Source organism: Perognathus longimembris, chromosome 12 (genome assembly GCF_023159225.1).
Source record: "Perognathus longimembris pacificus isolate PPM17 chromosome 12, ASM2315922v1, whole genome shotgun sequence".
Taxonomy (NCBI): Eukaryota; Metazoa; Chordata; class Mammalia; order Rodentia; family Heteromyidae; genus Perognathus; species Perognathus longimembris.
In genome coordinates this window covers 593,320-605,554 of record NC_063172.1, presented here as the reverse complement: position 1 = coordinate 605,554, position 12,235 = coordinate 593,320, and the positions used below count along the sequence as shown (strand labels likewise).

Here is a 12,235-nt window from a genome sequence, read left to right as displayed (position 1 = left end):
GGCCTGAGTGGCGGGGAACGTGCCCAATGGCTGCTCGCTCTCTGGTTGTCTTGGCTGGAGCGGGCCATTCACGGGCGTGGGGCCGGGCTTGGCCGACGCTTGTTGTTGTCCGGCTGGGGGAGGCGGAGGTCGCTGGTTCGCTTGCTTGCGGGTGCGATCGGTAGCGGCCCGCGGCAGGGTGGTCGCGAGGGCGGGCGGGGTGCAGGGGGGGCGAGGCTATGTCGCGGCGGCAGCCCAGAGGGGCCGGCAGGGCCGGGAGTAACGGGACCTCGCCGCGGAGCTGCTTTCCCCGGATACAGCGCGGCCCGAGTGGAGGCCGCGGCGCCGCCCTGCGGTCCTGAGGAGCTCGCGCTGCGCCGAGGCCGCCCCGCCTTCACCGCGGCCCCGACCCCCGGCGATCGGGCCGGCCCAGCCCTATCCGGCCCAGCCCAAGCAGGTGGGTGTCCACTGGGTCCCGCGCTGTCTCGGGCTGCCGGAACCACAGCCCCCGGCAGGCCTCGCGCTAGAGCGCTGCCTCCTGGGACTTGTAGTTTCGTCACGGCCCGCCGGCAACCCTTGACCCCGCGAACGGGTTCCCGGGATTTGTAGTTCCTCGGCGCTTCGGCCGGTGCCCCTTGCCTAGCTGGTGGAGCCCGGGGCTTCCATGCCGTTCTTGCAGAGTGGAACGGAGAGGCTTGTGGCTTTCTCTCCCTTTTGCCACAAACAGCCCGTAGAACAGGGAGGAGCACCCAGCCGTCGAGGTGGCCGCCGTGCCCGTGTCCCGGGGGTGCCAGTTTCTGAACCGGAATGCGGGTTCTTACCCCGGCTGAGGTCTTAGGGTGGCTAGCCCGACCTACGTCCACTGCGGGCCCCCAAGCCTCCGTTGGTGCCATGGCTCTCTTCTTCCTGGATGGAGTTAGGAAACGTTGAGGCGAGACTAACCCGGCAGCCCCAGGGCGCGCGGATTAGGTTGGGGCGCAGCCTGGCCCCCAGGCGTGAGGTGCTGGAGGTGAGGTTGAGCTGGAGCCTGGACTTGACACCTTCAGGTAACGGGATCTCATCTCCTCCGTGTCAGTGCGGAGTGTTTGGCAGGTAAGGGAAGGAGAGGAGCTGCGTGAAGCCTGGTCTCAGGCCAAACCCAGCTGTGCACAGCGCTCTGCTGGCAGAGTAGGGGAGCTCGAAGGCTCCCTTGGGGCCTGACACCCATGGCTTGGCTTCCCACGTCCTCAGGCAGCAGTGGTTCCTCAGAAGCACAGCCTCCTGCCCAAGGACATGAAGCTGTTGGAAAACTCCAGCTTCGAGGCCATCAACTCACAGCTGACTGTGGAGACTGGAGATGCCCACATCATTGGCAGGTGATGGGGAGGGGGGGGCTCCAGGGGCTGGTGTCTCAGAGGTCACTGCTCCGGCCTCTCGGTTGAATCCGGGGGCATGGGGGAGTAGAGCATGCTTCGTGGTCCTCCCTGCTCCCCACAGGATTGAAAGCTACTCGTGTAAGATGGCAGGAGACGATAAACACATGTTCAAGCAGTTTTGCCAGGAAGGCCAGCCCCATGTGCTGGAGGCACTGTCTCCCCCCCAGACCTCTGGCCTGAGCCCTAGCAGGTGAGCTGAGGTGGGGCCTGACGTTTTAGAGCTTGTGGGATGGTGGGCTAGGCTGATGCTTTGTCTCTGGGCAGACTGAGCAAGAGCCAAGGCGGTGAAGATGAGAGCCCCCTCAGTGACAAGTGCAGCCGCAAGACCCTCTTCTACCTGATTGCCACCCTCAACGAGTCCTTCAGGCCTGACTATGACTTCAGCACAGCCCGGAGCCATGAGTTCAGCCGGGAGCCCAGCCTTAGCTGGGTAAGGGCTGTAGGAAGGGACTCACTGCCCCCCCCCCCGCCCACTTCCCGCGGTTCCTGGGGTCCAGTGAGTCCGTACCTGCTGTCCCAGACCCTTGTCAGCCCAACTGTGACCTGACCTGTCCCAGGTGGTCAATGCAGTCAACTGCAGCCTGTTCTCTGCTGTTCGAGAGGATTTTAAGGCCCTGAAGCCACAACTGTGGAACGCAGTGGACGAGGAGATCTGCCTTGCCGAGTGTGACATTTACAGGTGCGCTGGCTGGTGTTTGTAGGTGTACCCCTAGGTGTGTGTGTGTGTGAGACCCTGGGGACTCGACGCTACTGTGCTTCCCGCCCCTCAGCTACAATCCAGACCTGGACTCAGACCCTTTTGGGGAGGATGGCAGCCTCTGGTCCTTCAATTATTTCTTCTACAACAAGCGGCTCAAGCGAATTGTCTTCTTCAGCTGCCGCTCCATCAGGTTGGTAGGACCCACATCCCGGCTAGGCCGGTGCTGTTCTTCACCCTTGGCCATCTGCTCCCGCCTTTACTCTAACTTCCTCCCTGGGCAGGCCTGGGAGGGGCGGCCCTGAGACTGATTTCTCCAACCCCACACAGTGGTTCCACGTACACGCCCTCTGAGGCAGGCAACACACTGGACATGGAACTAGGAGAGGAAGAGAGTGGAGGCAGAGGCAGCGAGGTGGGGGCAGAGGAGACCAGCACCATGGAAGAGGACAGGTGTGTGGTGGTAGTGGTGGCTCCAGGGCCAGGAGCCTGGAGTGGGGGGGACAGGTCAGGTGCCCCTCTGCCTCATCTCCTGGGTGGTGGCTCCTTAAGGCCTGCTGTGTGCCCACCTCTGCCCAGGGTCCCGGTGATGTGCATGTGACCAGGAGGAACGGAGGTCCCAGCTTCATCTAGCTTCAGCCAATACCTGGACCTGCCTACCTGAGGGTCCCCAGGGCCTGCCCTGGTGCTGGCCATGCCCTGGGACTGCCAGTTCTGGCACTGCCCAAGGCCACACCTGCCTAGCCTTCTGGCTCCAGCCTGTGGATGTCCACTCACCCCACAGGCTCCTACTGCCCGTGCTGCGACTGGACTAGACTGCGCAGGGCCTGGTGGGACAGCGACTGCCCTGCCAAACGGACTGCCACAGGCAGGGACAGCTGGACCACAGAGTTTATTTTTGTATTTCCTACTGGGCCTGTACACTCCAGCTCCCAGGGCCAGTGGCCTGAGTCCTTGCAAGCAGGTCTCGGTGTTCACCTGCTCATCTTGGGCTAGCCCCTGGTGCCTACCTGCCCCCCCCCCACCTCACCGGGTGGGCCACGTGCACTGAGTGTCACTTTGCTGCAGCTCATCTGTTTCCAATAAAAGTTTCTGTGACTCAAGTGTGGACCTGGATGTTGTGAGGGGTGGGGCCTGCGGCGGGGCGGGGCCTGGGCGGCCGGTGTCCTGGCAACCGCCAAGGCCTCTCCCTCGAGACCCGGAAGTCCCAACAGCTGTTGAGCGCCTGGGTCCAACAGCGGTCGAAATGGAGGCCGAATCGTTGGATGCAAGCTGTAGCTGTTCGGCAGAAGTCGATAATCCGGTTCTGGATTCAGACCTGTATGACGCGGACATCTACGAAGTCCCAGACCCGGGGTTTCTCTCTGAAAAAAATGGTGAGGGGCCCTGCGTGCGCCCCGGCCCGGGCAGCCCCCCCGCCCCGCAGGGCCTTCAGAGAAAGCTCTGTGCCGCGGCCTGGGAAGTCGGTGGGGGCCGCGGCCGGGGTGACCGCCGCCTCCGCCCGCCGCAGAGTCGTGTCCCCCGGAGCAGGAGGTCCTGCGGCTCTTCTCCAGGACCCCGCGATGGCAGGCCCTGCCCCTGCGCTCGCGCGCCCGCCGCCTGTGGCTCATCCTGCGCGCCTACCTCCACGAAGTGGTGGAAAAGGTGCGTCGAGCCCGGCGGGGGCCGGGAGGCCTTCCCGTTCCGGTGTCCCGGGCGACGGGCGGGCCCCGCCCATCCCGCCCCTCCCCGCCCCTTCCCGCCCGCAGGAGAAGAGGGAGGAGCTGCGCGTCGCCCGCCTCGCGCACGGGCTGGAGCCCCTGCGCCACCTGGAGGTGACGGCCGGGCTGTGCTCCGTGGCTCAGGACGCGGTGGGCGGACGCTTCGTGGTGCTGGACGGCGAGGGCCGCCTGCACCTGCACACCAAGGACGGCTGGGTGCAGGGCAAGCGGCAGGCGCCCGCGCCGCTGACGGGGCTGGTGGCCGTGCCCGCCCCGCTGGGAGCCGTGGGCCGCTTCCTGGGCTGGGGCCCGGCCGGGCTGGCCCTCCTGAGGCCGGACCTCAGCCTGCTGTGGCTCGGCCACCCGCCCGCGGGCGGGGCCCCGGGTGGCGAGCCCACTTGCTGCCTGCCCGTGCCCAGTCTCGGGCTGCTGCTCGTGGTCGAGGCGGGCGGCAGCCTGACCCTGTGGAAGTTCCGCTCGGGCGGCCGCCGCCTGGTGCCGCACCGGCTCCCCCTGCAGCTGCCCCGGAGCCTGAGCGGCTCGTTCAAGCGCCTGGCGCTGGGGCCCGCACCGGCGCGCCACGGCCAGCACTGCTTCGCCGCCTACGGCCCGGCGGTGCTCACCTTCGACCTGGAGGCCTGGACCCTCGTGGACGTGCGCCAGAACCTGCACAAAACGTGAGCGGAGCGAGGGCCGGGAGGGACCCGAGTCAGTCCGCACAGGCGCAGTGCTGAGTGCCCCCGGCCGCCCCACCCCGCTCGCCCCTAGAACCATCTTGGACCTGGTTTACTGCAAGGAGATCGAGGCCATGGTGACGGCCTCCCGGGACAGCACGGTCAAGGTGTGGGCGGCCGACTGGCAGATCCGCATGGTGTTCGTGGGTCACACAGGTGTGCGCGCGGGGCGCTGGTAGTTCTCGTGGCGCATTCTCTCTGCGCCCGGGCCAATCGCTTGGAGCTCTCTGGGCCGTCGCGGGCCTCTGCGGGCTCTGGCCGGGCTGCGTGCGTGCGTGCGCGCGGGCGTGCGCGCGGGCGCCGCTCCCCGGCTCCCAGCTCCTTCCCCCGCCCCCCCGGGTTCCTGCAGGCCCCGTCACAGCCATGGCCCTGCTGCCCAACACCAGCCTGCTGCTGTCCGCCTCGCAGGACGGGACTCTCCGCACGTGGGACTTGCGGGCCGCCGAGCAGGTAGGCGAGGTGGCGCTGGACTACTGGGGCCGGGACGCGCGCTCCGGGCCGGTGGGCCGCCTGCTGGCGCCCGCGGGCCCGGGCTGGCCCGTGCTCTGCCTGTGCCCGAGGAGCGTGGACCTGTGGAACATTCGAGACCTGTACTCGCCCTTGGCGCAGCTGCCCGCACAGGTGCTCCACCTGCAGGTGGCGCCCGCGCTGCCCGCCCCGTCGGAGCCGCCCCTGCCGGTGCGCCTGGTGTGCGCCTGCGCCGACGGGTCGGTGTCCCTGGTGTCGGCCGCGACCGGGAGGACGGTGAGCGCCCTGCTGCTCGGGCCCGAGGACCGCGCGGCCGCCGTGGCCTACTGCCTGCCGCGGGAGGCGCTCTGGCTGCTGACGCGCGCGGGGCACCTGGTGCGCGCCAACGCGGCCCGCTGCCCGATGGCGGTGCTGCACCGGCACCGCCCGCCGCCGCCCCCGGCGCCGCAGCCCGGCTGTCTGCACCTCTACAGCCACCTCATCGACGGGGAGAGCGCCGCCGCCTGCTGGGAGGCCGTGCGCCTGCACCAGGGGGACCCGAGCAGCGAGGCCGTCGCCTGGGCCTGGAGGAACAAGAACCGGTGGGGGGGGAGGGGGCGCGGGGGCCGCCGGGCGGGCGGGCGGGCGGGCGTGGCCCGGGCCCCCGGCCAGCCGCGTCGCTTCCCACAGGTACCTCCCGATGCTGGGGCACACGGACGGCACGCTGTCGGTGCTCGACCTGCGCACCTCCAAGACCGTCTTCCGCACGGAAGCGCACCGCCCCGGCCCGGTCACCGCCATCGCGTCCACCTGGAACAGCGTTGTGACCTCGGGTCAGTACCCGGAGCGCGCGCCTGGCCCTCCCGGCGGGGGCGGCGCCTGACTCCCGCCCGCTCCGCACCCCCAGGCGGAGATCTGACGGTGAAGATGTGGCGCGTGTTCCCCTACGCCGAGGAGAGCCTGAGCCTGCTGCGCACTTTCTCCTGCTGCCACCCGGCCCGGGCGCTCTGCGCGCTGGGCAGGCGCATCACCGTGGGCTTCGAGGACCCCGAGAGCGCCACCTATGGCCTGGTGCAGTTCGGCCTGGGCAGCAGCCCACGCTGTGACCACCGGCCCCAGGACGACCCGAAGGACCACATCACCGGTGAGGGGCCCGAGCCACGGGGGCGCCGGGACCCCCTCCGCGCCTGGCTCTCCTAACCCTGGGCACCACTGCAGGCCTGTGCTGCTGTCCCACACTCAAGCTCTATGCCTGCTCCAGCCTGGACTGCACCGTGCGCATCTGGACCTTGGAGAACCGCCTACTGCGGTGGGCAGGGGCCCGCGGGTGGGGGCGGGGCAGGGGACAGCCCCACTGGGATTTCCTAACCTCTGTTTGCTGCCAGGACCCAGTGGTTGGACTGGGGGTGGGGCAGGGCCGCTACTGCCTCAGTTTCCCACTCTGAAGCCGGGGCTGGACTCTAGGCTCCTGCAGCTGGATAGTGCCCCTCAGGCCCTGGCCTTCTGCGGCAATAGTGGAGACCTGGTGCTGGCACTGGGCTCCCGCCTCTGCCTGGTGTCCCATAGCCTCTACCTGCCTACGTCTTATCTGGTGAAGGTGCGCGGTGAGGTCCCGGCGGGCAAGGTGGGGCTGCGGCACTGACAGCCCCGTGGGCTCGAGCGCAGCCCTGCTCCCTTCCCAGAAGCTGTGCCAGGCATCCTCCGTGGAGGTGGAGGACCCTCCGCTGCCAGTGACCAGCTGGGAGTCGCTGACGGCCGCCCAGCTGCAGAAGCTCGCCGACCTGCAAGGGAAAGCCAGCCTCAGGTCCTTAGGCGGCCAGCCCTCCTCACGGGGAGGTCCCACCCCTGGGACTGGACCGGCTGTGCGCCCCAGCACGAGGACTCGGGACTCCTGGGCTCCTTGGGGGCTGGGATAAACCAGTCCCAGCCCTGGCACTCCCCTCTCCTGGCTGGTCCTGTCCCACTTCTCCTGCCCGATGGGCAGTGCTACCCCGCGCCCCATCTGTGCCTGTCCCTGTCTGCAGTGCAGCCCTGTCCTTCACCCATCGCCAGACACCAACACTTCAGCAGCCAGTGTTGAAGGAGGTGGGTGGGCGGTCCTGCCTCTCACTCTCCAGTACCCAGCCCCGCTCCAGGCCCAGGCCACCATCCTTCAGTCCCTGGGCTGCCCTGGGATCCCCATAGCCTGGGCAACACATAGCACGTCTCGAGGACACACAGCCTGACCTCTAGTACCCACTGCAGGATTTAGAGGCCCTGCTGGCCCGGGACCAGGACCTTCAGCAATTAAAGAAGGGACTATTAGCCCCTGCAGCCCAGCCCCCTCTCTCCTGGAGGCAACAGCAAGAAGCTTTTCACAATTACCTACGTGTGATCTATGGCCCCGGCCTGGCGGTGGGTGTAGGGCCAGACCCTGTGCTGACTCTGGGCGGCTCTCCCTCCTCCCAAGCTTCACAGGGCCCCTCCTTCCCGCCCCAGGGCATACATTCCAGAGTGGATGGCCAGCAAAAGGACACCTCCGGCATGCCGCCCACAGCCCCACTCCCCCTGGACCAGCACTCTGCCCACCCTCCTCCAGTTTCCTTGCCCATTCCACCCATCCAGCGGAAGGTGCACAGCCAGGCATCCCAGGTAAGACCTCCCAGCCCCTCCACATCTCTGTCTGACGTCATGGGTCCTGCCTCCACCTCCTCGTAACTCTGTAGATTCCCTAGCTCCTAGCCAGTTCCTCCTTGAGCTGTTGCCTGGGCCTCAGTCTGGATCTGCAGCTGAAGTCGGACAAGCTCCAAGGGAAGACGGCTGCGGGGATGGGCGCACTACCCTTCCCGAAGGAGAAGGTGAGGGGGCCACACGGCTGGGCACTGCCTGCCCGGGGCAGCACTCAGAGACTGCAGGAGCTATGTGCTTCTCTGAGTCACTCCTTTCCCCAGGCCCCGGTGTTGCTGCGTAAAAAGCCCAAGGAGTTGCTCTCGAAGCTCAAAGGCTTCTTTCCTGCCACCACAGTACCCCACGAGGTGAGGCTCCCGCCACCCCGTTCTCCCAGAGAAGTCCTCTCCCAGGGACCACTCTTCTTGCATAACCCCATCTCCCTTTGCTGAAAATCTGTGTGTTCAGTGAGGCCCCGAGGGCCGTCCGTCTGTGCGGCCCGGGCTCTCCCCCTTGCCTGGCCGTGTCCGTAGGCACGGGCCCTGCCCATGTGGGCCGTGGCCCCGTGGACACCATCCCCCCCCTGCCCTTCTGCAGGCTCCTTCCCTGTCCCTCCGCGGCCCTGCTCCGCCGGCCGCTCGCGTGCTTCCCTGTGCCAGGGCTTGAGCTGAGCCTGTGAGCGCGGGGGGCTCTACACAGTGCAACCTGCCTGGCGTGGGTCCTCATTTCCAGCCCGTGCACCGCCCCCCTCCACTCTGCTTTACAAGCTCGCATGCAGGCGGAGCTGAGCCAGTGCCTGGGGGGCTGCATGGCCACCAGGAGCCCCTGTGGGCATCTCAGCCGACCCTTGTGACCTCCTGCAGTCCCACCCACGGCCCATCAACTTCCCGGGCTATGTGCCCAACTCAGTGGTGCTGCAGAAAATGTGGCTGTTTGAAGAGGTGACCAGCCTGGGAACCATGGCCAACCTGGTCTCAAGTAGATTTAAGGTACACGGCGGGGCTGGGGGAGGCCACGATGATGCCTGCCTGGGGACCCCGAGCAGGGAGGGCTCTGCTGTCCTCCCAGCCTCGCAGACGCCCGCTGCCGTCTCCGTTCCGCAGTCCAGCCTGTACAGCCAGTGGCTGCGGCGCCACAGGCACTCGGCTGACCGGTGGCGGCGGCGGCTGGCCCAGTGGCTGCATAGCATCCACGGAGGGTACGAAGAGGAGGAGGAGGAGGAGGAGCACAAGGAGTGGGAGGAGGAGGAGGAAAAGCTCGAGTTCGACTGGTCCACATCTGTGCGCTTGGAGCAGAAGCACCATTCCTGGCAACCCAAGGCTCCAGTTCGGCCCAAGGCTCCAGTACGGCCCAGGCCTCCTGGCGGGAGGGGGCGGGGCGCTGCCAGCCTGAGGAGCAGAGCCTGACGCCGCTGTCGCTTCCCCTAGACGTCCGTGGACTTAAGCCCAAGGCCCCCGAGCTTCCAACAGGAAACCCAGACCTCGACCTCGCAGGGTTCCCAGTACGAACATAAGCGTTCACGCTGGGCGGAGCGCTATGGGCATCTGCCAAAGTTCCTGCAGTTTTTCGTTGTGCAGAACTGGTTCAAAAAGCTGTTTCCCATCTTCACCTTGGAGGTTTGGGGGACCCTGGGAGGCTGAGGAGCCCAGCCTGGAGGTGGGCGGGGGGAAGGGAGAAGGAAGAGCCCACCTTCGGGCATAGCGGGAGGCAGGGTCTCAGGACACTATCCCGCAGGCCTACCCGGAGATGGGCACCGTGGATGGCCTGGCCTCCATGTTGGTGAGCCTCCTGGGAGAGGCCTCCTGGGCAGACTGTGTGAGTATCTTACATGCACTGATGCGACTGCTGCCTGACATGAGCGGTGACCTCCATGACAAGCTGCAGAAGACCCTCCTGCACCTGCTCAACCTGGACCCGCCCCCCAGCTTCGAGGTGGGCCCCTGGACATCCCCCTCCCCCCCCACTTCCTCTGCCAGCCACAATCCCTCTCTCCCCACACTCAGGACGAGACACAGAAGCAGTTTGTAATCCTGGCCCTGCAGCTGCTCATGGCCTGCACTCTGGAGTGCAGAGAGGTGGTTCTAGAGCTCATGTCCTACTTCCTCTACTCTCCCACCCACTGCCGGTGAGTCCTGCTCCGGGGAGGGCCACCGCCGGCAAGGAAGGCCCGAGGGAAGTCACGCGCCCCACGCACCTGTCCCAGGCCAGAGGTCAAGGAACTGATGGACAGGCTAGGCCTCCAGGACCCCCACGACTTCCTGTGCAAAGAGATGCTGACCTGGGTCCAGGGCCAGAACCTCCACTCCAAGGCTGTGCTGCGATCACTCTGCTGTCAGAAGCTAGATGACATCATCCAGCAGCTGGAGGTTTGGGAGCCAGGGCCGAGTGGCCTCCCTGTGGGGAGTGTATCCCCTTCTCCAGAACCCTGTAGAAGTGCCCAGTAGAGCACCAAGTGGGACCCCAGAAACGCCCGCTCATGCTCCGCGCCTCCCTGTGTCTGCCACCCCAGCATCTCTCGGGATCTCCCTGTGAGGCTGAGGGCTGTAGGCAGGCCTGAAGCGTGGAGGCCTGGGCAGGGCAGGGGCCCCCTCCAGGTGGGGCCAGGGCCAGGGCTCGGGCTCAGCAGAAGGGAGTTCCAGCCCCCGAGGAACAAGGGTCCCTCTTCTCTCGGCCATTCCTCCACAGAGGGAGACCTTGTCCGAACCCAGTTTGTCCCTGGTGATGTCCTCGGTGTCAAGGACCTCAACCTCTTTGCTTCCCGAGGAGGCCCCGCCGCCGCTGCGGCCGGGCACGCGGGAGGCCTCGGGCGTCTTGTGGATGGCCCCCCAGGCCTCTCAGCAGATCTCACAGTTTCTGGAGCTGCCTTTCCCGGTGGCGCCACCTGCTGAGCAGGAGGTGCCAGACCCAGAAGAGGAGTTCCAGCACAGGCTGTGGCAGTTTCGCTTCAGTCCCACCAAGAGAGTGCTTTCTGAGGCTCTGAAGACCTTCGGTGTGCTGCCCATGCCCGAGGTCTCCATACCGCGCGAGCTTCCCAGCGTCCCTCTGCCACTAGAGCAGGCCGAATGGGCCCTCACACGGGTGCTGGATCTGAGCCACGTCGATGTGCTCAGCTTGTTCTGTGAGCTGCAGCAGCTGCGGCGGCAGCGGAGCAGCTCCCAGCAGGAGGAGACTCTCTTTCCAGCCTCATCATCCTCAGACCAGCTGGTGGTGCCCAACAGTGTGGAGCGACCGCCTCGGGAGCCCTGGTGCGCGGGGCGGCGGCGCGGGCCGCGTGGGAGCGATGGGGACTGGCTGCTGTGTGCGGCGGCCAATCGATATAAAGGACTCACTGACCTTGAGTCCTCCCTCTAGGCTCCACCCGATTCTCCGGCTGCAGGAGTCCAGAGCTCAGAGCTTGGGGATGAGATTGCCAGGTAAGTGGGCACGGGGATGGAGATTGGACCCTGATCCCGGCCCCCACACCCCGGCCTTGCCTCTTGGTCTAACTGTCCTGCCCCGCCAGGTCACCGGCTCCGCCGCCCCCGCCAGCTCGATGGCTCTATCGAGGTGCTGAAGCTGCCCCTGCCTCGGGTAGACCTGCAGCCTTTCCCCCCGGGCTGGCCAAAGCCTGCCCGGGCCCTGCCCCCGCTGCTCCTGCAGCCCACCCTGCAGCGGTACTTTCTGCCCGGGGATGCTGACCCTGACAGCTACCAGTGACCCGGCAGCTACCCCGGGTCCCCTCCCTCAGGCCCGTTGCGTCCCCAAGGCAGGACTCGCCTTGCTCTCAGCCAAGGCACCCATCTGGAATAAAGCCCAGAAGCTCTCGCCAGCACACCACATGCTTCCTCCATCCCCCAGGCCAGGGCTCTGGGGCCGGCAAGGAGGTAGGGCTGGAGTTTGGAACAGCAAGCCCCTGCAGACAGTTTAGACAGTTAGCTGGTGGCTACAGAAAGGTGGAAGAGGGGGTGGGGTGGGGGTCATAGCTGGTGTGGGACAGCACCTGTGTGTGGTGAGCGCCACGGAAGAGCAGCCCTTCTGGCGAAGTGGGCCTGTGCCTACGGAGAGGACCAGTGGGCAGCAGTTACCCACTGGTGCAAAAGCAGGCTGACCCTAGAGTGCAAGTGGTCTTGCACTTCCAGCCTTTTCTGGTTAACCGAAGAGTCTCACGGACTTTCCTGCCCAAACTAGCTTTGATCCACCATCCTCAGATTCAGCCTCCTGGGTAGCTAGGATTACAGGCAGGCATCACCAGTGCCTGGTTTCACTCTAGCATTTTTAGTTATCGTGTGTGTGTGTGTGTGTGTGTGTGTGTGTGTGTCTGTGTGGTATGTATACATGTGTGCTTGTACTGGGGCTTGAAGTCAAGGCCTTGCCTTCTGACTCGGCCTTTTTACTCAGAGTTGATGCTATACTACGTGAGCTGTGCCTCCCATTCTGGCTTCTTGTTGGTTACCTGGAGATGAAGTCCTGTAGACTTGACTCTGAACTTTGATTGTAAAAATCTCAGCCTCGGGGCTGGGAATATGGCCTAGTGGCAAGTTCAATTCCTCAGCACCACATATACAGAAAACGGCCAGAGGTGGCGCTGTGGCTCAAGTGGCAGAGTGCTAGCCTTGAGCAAAAGGAAGCCAGGGACAG

The 12,235-nt window shown here is 65.9% G+C and overlaps 2 protein-coding genes across 5 annotated transcripts; both read left to right on the top strand.

Moving 5' to 3' along the window:
- The first annotated feature begins 123 nt into the window (after positions 1-123).
- Maf1 (MAF1 homolog, negative regulator of RNA polymerase III) lies at positions 124-3,194 on the top strand. 4 transcript variants are annotated; one of them, XM_048358524.1, is made up of 9 exons: positions 124-436; positions 900-1,025; positions 1,210-1,334; positions 1,456-1,584; positions 1,659-1,824; positions 1,952-2,073; positions 2,165-2,284; positions 2,422-2,544; positions 2,876-3,194. In XM_048358524.1, exons 3-9 carry the CDS (start codon positions 1,252-1,254, stop codon positions 2,904-2,906), a joined length of 774 nt encoding a protein of 257 aa, XP_048214481.1. In that variant the 5' UTR covers positions 124-436; positions 900-1,025; positions 1,210-1,251; the 3' UTR covers positions 2,907-3,194. The 4 variants fall into 4 exon arrangements, with proteins under 4 accessions (XP_048214481.1, XP_048214480.1, XP_048214478.1 ...); XM_048358523.1 differs by having other exon boundaries at positions 900-1,071; XM_048358521.1 differs by lacking the exon at positions 900-1,025 and having other exon boundaries at positions 125-436.
- Positions 3,195-3,337: 143 nt separating this feature from the next.
- On the top strand, positions 3,338-11,429 carry Wdr97 (WD repeat domain 97). Its single transcript, XM_048359208.1, has 24 exons — positions 3,338-3,467; positions 3,602-3,735; positions 3,840-4,468; positions 4,560-4,681; positions 4,875-5,574; positions 5,663-5,805; positions 5,880-6,116; positions 6,191-6,281; positions 6,437-6,569; positions 6,655-6,776; positions 6,997-7,057; positions 7,217-7,366; positions 7,451-7,603; positions 7,687-7,809; positions 7,903-7,986; positions 8,482-8,607; positions 8,722-8,961; positions 9,046-9,234; positions 9,353-9,550; positions 9,622-9,743; positions 9,822-9,984; positions 10,304-10,863; positions 10,970-11,031; positions 11,121-11,429. Exons 1-24 carry the CDS (start codon positions 3,338-3,340, stop codon positions 11,312-11,314), a joined length of 4,866 nt encoding a protein of 1,621 aa, XP_048215165.1. The 3' UTR covers positions 11,315-11,429.
- Positions 11,430-12,235: the final 806 nt, after the last annotated feature.

Coding starts and splice junctions, on each gene's coding strand:
- Maf1 (XM_048358524.1), top strand. CDS start 1,252: ATGAAGCTGTTGGAAAACTCCAGCTTCGAGGCCATCAACTCACAGCTG. Junction 1,585..1,658: donor TCTGGCCTGAGCCCTAGCAG/GTGAGCTGAGGT, acceptor GTCTCTGGGCAG/ACTGAGCAAGAGCCAAGGCG. Junction 1,825..1,951: donor GGGAGCCCAGCCTTAGCTGG/GTAAGGGCTGTA, acceptor GACCTGTCCCAG/GTGGTCAATGCAGTCAACTG.
- Wdr97 (XM_048359208.1), top strand. CDS start 3,338: ATGGAGGCCGAATCGTTGGATGCAAGCTGTAGCTGTTCGGCAGAAGTC. Junction 3,736..3,839: donor TCCACGAAGTGGTGGAAAAG/GTGCGTCGAGCC, acceptor TCCCGCCCGCAG/GAGAAGAGGGAGGAGCTGCG. Junction 5,806..5,879: donor GAACAGCGTTGTGACCTCGG/GTCAGTACCCGG, acceptor CCGCACCCCCAG/GCGGAGATCTGACGGTGAAG.